The sequence below is a fragment of the Plutella xylostella genome, chromosome 15 (genome assembly GCF_932276165.1).
Source record: "Plutella xylostella chromosome 15, ilPluXylo3.1, whole genome shotgun sequence".
Taxonomy (NCBI): Eukaryota; Metazoa; Arthropoda; class Insecta; order Lepidoptera; family Plutellidae; genus Plutella; species Plutella xylostella.
Window position 1 is genome coordinate 1,934,903 of NC_063995.1, and position 5,420 is coordinate 1,940,322.

Genomic DNA, 5,420 nt, shown 5'->3' on the forward strand with positions numbered 1-5,420 from the left:
ATTACATTAGGCAACATTCAATACAATAAGTATAAAATATAGGTTCTGTATTCAGTTGACCTAGTTTATTTTGCGTCGGTAAAAGTATTGTTTCTTCGTAAGAAAAATGTATCTCCGAATAATATTGTTTGTTGCCGCCGTTGTTTTTGAGGTTATTATTTATGATATTTTATACTTTCTTTCTCTTATTTTATTGGGACGAAGACGTCAATGTTATTATTTCCATACCTACGGTTTTAACCCGAAAAAGGGAAGGTTAATAAGTTTGTCGTGGCGTGCCTCTACTTTACTCGCAAAATGAGCGGACCTATAAAATTATCTTTTGTTTCAATGACTTGACCCATAGTATCCTTACCTGTGTTTAACTTAAATCAGATCATCCACTGATGTTTTCGACTTCATAATATCGACCGATATAAACTTCGGATACATTCCAAATCATTTTTTTCTTCAAATCACTAAGTTAATTTCTCTTCACAGAACAACGCATGTCCTTGCGCGTCATCACCTCTGTACGCGCCAGCCATCACCAGCTTCTACCCCGTGGCTGGTCCCAGCGCCTACTCCGTAGTATCCAGCCCCTGCGGATGTCAAACTAGTCCCTGCGGATGTCCCATCAGTCCCTGCGGATGCAGTAACCCCTGCGCCTTCTCCGCGGCAGGTCCGTGCCCGTACGAGGTGAACCCTTGTGGATGCGGCCTCAGCCCGTGCAGCTGCCCGGTGTCCAGCCCGTGTGGATGCGCCGCGCCTATTGTCTGTGGTTGTGGCTCGCCTAGCCCCTGTGGTTGTGGCTCCCCTAGCCCCTGCAGTTGTGGCTCAATTAGCCCCTGTGGTTGCTCAACCCCTGTTTCTTGCGGTTGTGGCTCCCCTAGCCCGTGTGGGTGTGGATACCCCGGTCCCTACACTTGCGGCTGCGACGGCGTCCTGACCAGCCCCTACGACCTGCCTTCATGCGGCTGCTTCAAGGACCTCTGCAACCCCTGCGATGACTGCCAGTGCAAGGCCAAGCCAGTATGCGCCTGCCTCGACGCCGCAAACGAAAACAGCTGCAGCTGCACCAAAATTAAACCCTACATCTTCTTCCCTGAGGTTGAATATCCCTTGACCTTATTGGAGGTTAACAAGCCGTTCTACTACAACACTTGCTACGGATATTAATTGACTGAATAAAATATGATTTCTGGCACATATTAGTTTCTTTTGTTGGTTCCGACAGCACAATAGATCTCGCCATCTGGGGAACATGAGTGATATGCCAATATTGCTAAGTGTCCGAATGCTGGTAGGTAATATACAATATTTTTGTTATGCCTTTATATATACCTCGGCTAAGTAAATATTGGCAATATATATACGCATTTTTTTTTCACTTTAAGAGTCTAGTCTACTTTAGGAGTCTACCTGTTCGGAGGAAATGAATCAATTTACTGAAATTGCGAACTGAACGAACACTTTGACGAGAAATACTCTCAGTTAATTGAATTAAGAACAACTTTGTTGGAAAAGTCGCCTAAAAGATGCCTAAAAGTAGGTATTATTTATTCCATGAAATGATGATGGGCACCAATATATGGAAGCTGGGACCAGCACCAATAGAAATGAGTGATACGTCGTTGAAAAGGTATTTTTTTGCAGAATATGAATAACGGAAGCGCTAGTCTTGATTTACTGTCCAATTAGAATAATCGTACCTTGAAAGTTTTTATATTTTATTTCTGTAATTTTAATGTTTTTGTTAGTTTTTCACATTCATTTTTAATTTTTATAACAAAATGATCATATTTCATATAATATTATATTTGTTTATTATCTCAGTAAATAAAACCAGTTGAAAGTAATTTCTCCAATTTCAATAATACGTGTTTACGTGTATTACGCCCTAACTGTCATCAGGAGAGAGAGTGCAATGCCATGGAAAAATACTTCCTTCCGACGAATATATTTCAAAATAGACAACTTATACGGATTTGTCGCCATAATATTTTTTTGCTCACTCGAAAAGAGCTATCCAACGATGTATGTCTCATCTTTATTGGACATAGGTCCCAAAACGCCCATTGTCATTTCGTTGTATATTATTTAGTTCGTCGTTTAATAAAAAATGGGCAATAAATTATGCATAATAAATAATATAAGTTGGTGATGATGAGTTGGTAAGTACAGAGCTGATATTCATGAAATTACCACAAATTGAGAATTTATTTAATTTCTTAATTCCAGGTGCCTTCTTAGTTTTTTAATACGTATACTGTCTACTACGGTGAAATGTAACGACCCACCAAACCTCAGTAGGTTGCTTTTGTATTTGTATAGCTACAAAAAAGTTTTATAAGTACAAAGAGTACTTTAAAAGATAATTACTAAAGTAAAGCAGTATTCCCACCAAGATTGCCGGAGTTTCGAACTTTTTCTGTCTTCCTGTGGGTTTTTAAAATTAGCATTCATTACCGGAGCGTCGGCATTTTCTCATTAGAGCCGCGGGCTCATCGCATCGCAATGATAATTAAAAATAAAATGCGAAGATACTACTGAATATTAATACTTCACCGCGATCGGGAGTTTATTGGAAAAAAATACAAGAGGGAAGAGCTAAATTAAAAAAATATTCGACAACAAATTGAAGATAGGCACGTTATTTTTCATGTTATCTATGTTATTTTGGATATTTTTCATGTTTTTATCATAAGGATCCAATCCATACCAAAAGGCAAGAATAAATCATACCTATATGTAAAGTACCTAGTTACAATAAAGTTAGATCCAGCTTCAGCTCCAAAATTCAGACTATCTTATTTATTAATTTATTGTATTTATTTTAGGTATATAGCTAAAAGCCAATTATCAGTTTTCACTGATACAATATCGTTTATCTAATAATTCTAATATTTTATTTTTGTTATTTACCTACCTACACTCAATTTTATTAGGGAACCTTAAAATTCGTGATTATTTTTGCCATTGCTCATTATTTCGGATTTCATCTAACAGATACAATATCATCAAGCAGAGAGGGTACAAAAAGAACTCCGTTGTATTCATTTTATTACAATTTTAAACGTAAAACGCGAGTATAATCAATCATTAAATCTTATTTTTTTATAGGTTATACTTATGATTTATTTTTATGAAGCGCGAGTGTTTTTTTAATTCTATGGCAGCATACAAAGTGCTCAATGAACGTCAATGACTCCTGCCTACCCCGCTTGGCAACAGTAGAAACTAGTGGTTGCCATTACCGCTCAGCACACGTGTGTGAGACGCTGAGTGGAGACCTTTTGGAACAGAGGTCGCAGTCACTTCTTCTTCTTTTTGTAGTGCCTCCCCATCATTGGAGGTTGGCAGTCAGCTCTTTGCAGCGCTCTCTATTCTTGGCTAGTTTAAATATTTCTTCCACGGTTTTTATACCGGTCCACTCCTTGATGTTCTTTCTTTGACGTGGCTGTGCACCAAGTCAATTTTCTCCTTCCAGGCCTTCTCTTTCCTTCTACTTTGCCCATTATGATCGCGGTCACTAATTGATCACAATTCACCAATAATTTTATTTATGTTTCCCTTCCTACCCCGCTAGGGACTTAGTCAGTGCCGCTTTGCAAATTCCGCTAACGGTCGACATGCGTTGTTAAATAACTTTACAATTTCCAGTCAACTTTACATCTTAACCCAAAAGTTTCGCGTTAAATGGAGTGTAAAAATGCATGGTTTCAAAAACCTTTTTTCCCTTTTATGGTACGGTAATGACTATTTGATTAGGTAAGAGTAGTAGTTGTGTTGCGAGTGGATAAGTACACTTAAAAATTATGCAAGACCGCGATTATTAAGACTAGTCTTATTTAAATATAAAATTTGTAGGTACCTAGTTTTCAAACAAATTTCCACCCGGCTGGGGATCTAACCCGGGCCTTCTGGCATAGCAGTCAGGATCACTACCACTAAACCATTGCGTTAATCAAACATTATAACAGGCGGTGTTATTGCCATATTTTTCTTATCAATGAGCATAATCTACATGACAAAGCTAGGCCTAAAATACACAGCTTCATTACACGAAATGTAACGTTTATTGCACTCACTCTTCATCGTTACGTTAGCAGTTGTCCAAGTGTGTCGAGAATTCACAAGCAGGGTTCCGCATAGCAGACATAGCCCCAATTTCTCCATAGTCGGTTACTAACCGACCAGGGATTGGTTCATAAATTTATTTATTTATTTATTTAATCCTTTATTGCACAAATATAAAAATAAGTGTAAAAAAAGGGTGGACTTAATGCTACAAGCATTTTCTTAAATTATACGTCATCTCCATATTACATTCTTCACAGATGTGTCAAAAGTCAACCACTACTCCCTGGTTATGCTCTAACCGACTATGGAGAAATTGGCACTAAGCAAACTGATTGTTCAAGGTGATGGATGAGCGACTGTCTTTGCACCGACGTCCAATTTAGAATATAATCTAAAAACAACAGTACGGAGCGGTTTAGTCGCGTAAGCGATTGCTTCTCGAGCGCCAGGGTTCAAATCCCGCCCCTGACATGTACCAATGATTTTCTAGGAATATACTTAGTATACTTCATCATCATCATTTTCAGCCCGTATCTGCCCACTGCTGGGTATAAGCCTCTTCCCTATCACGCCAGTGTCCACCGCCCACCAGTATACTAGTATAGTATAGTACTAGTATACTTACCATACTTTTAAGGAAAATATCGTAAGGGAACCTAGATGTGACCATCAACCCGCATTGGACCATTTTGGTGGGAAATAGAATAGAATAGAATAGAATGTTTATTTTTGACCAAAAAAACACACAAAAAGTAACTTAATATTAATATGGCCTAAAATTAACTTAACTTTAGACTTATACAAAAAAATATCTGTTTTGAGTTTTTGGTGGTAACAAATAATGCAGTAGTTTATTATGTATTTTTATAACTTCTAAACTAGGTAAAAACCTGTATTTTAGAAGTTAAATATATACTTAAATTAGGCATTATTTGTGGCCAGTTGCTTTATACATTAAAACGTTGATTTTAAATTGTTAAGTACATGATAATTAAGAAAGTATTTTAGATTATATTTATGAAATAAATTTAAAGTTTAACAAATTATGCCATGGGAAAGTGATTTAGAAAGAAAAAAAGTTGCTATTATGTTGTATACAGTCTAAAAATTTACATAAACACTGTGAAAGGGAACACTACTGTGCGTTTACAATAGGGTTTCGAGCAAGCATTCTGTGTCACTGTAATTAAGCTTAAGCAGAAAGGCTGTAACGGCAGTTTTGCACTCATTCCTATTTAGGCAGTAGATGGATAGTTTCCTATTTATTTTATTGTAGAGGCGCGTGCTTAAGGCTACATAGTTTTGACCAGCGAATCGGGTTCTAAATTTTACTGTTGGAAGCACATTTTTATTTGGCC

The 5,420-nt window shown here is 37.4% G+C and overlaps 1 protein-coding gene across 1 annotated transcript; it reads left to right on the plus strand.

Annotated features, from left to right (window-relative positions):
• On the plus strand, positions 1-1,177 carry LOC119691282 (chorion class high-cysteine HCB protein 13). Its single transcript, XM_038108472.2, has 2 exons — positions 1-151; positions 481-1,177. Exons 1-2 carry the CDS (start codon positions 107-109, stop codon positions 1,156-1,158), a joined length of 723 nt encoding a protein of 240 aa, XP_037964400.2. The 5' UTR covers positions 1-106; the 3' UTR covers positions 1,159-1,177.
• Positions 1,178-5,420: the final 4,243 nt, after the last annotated feature.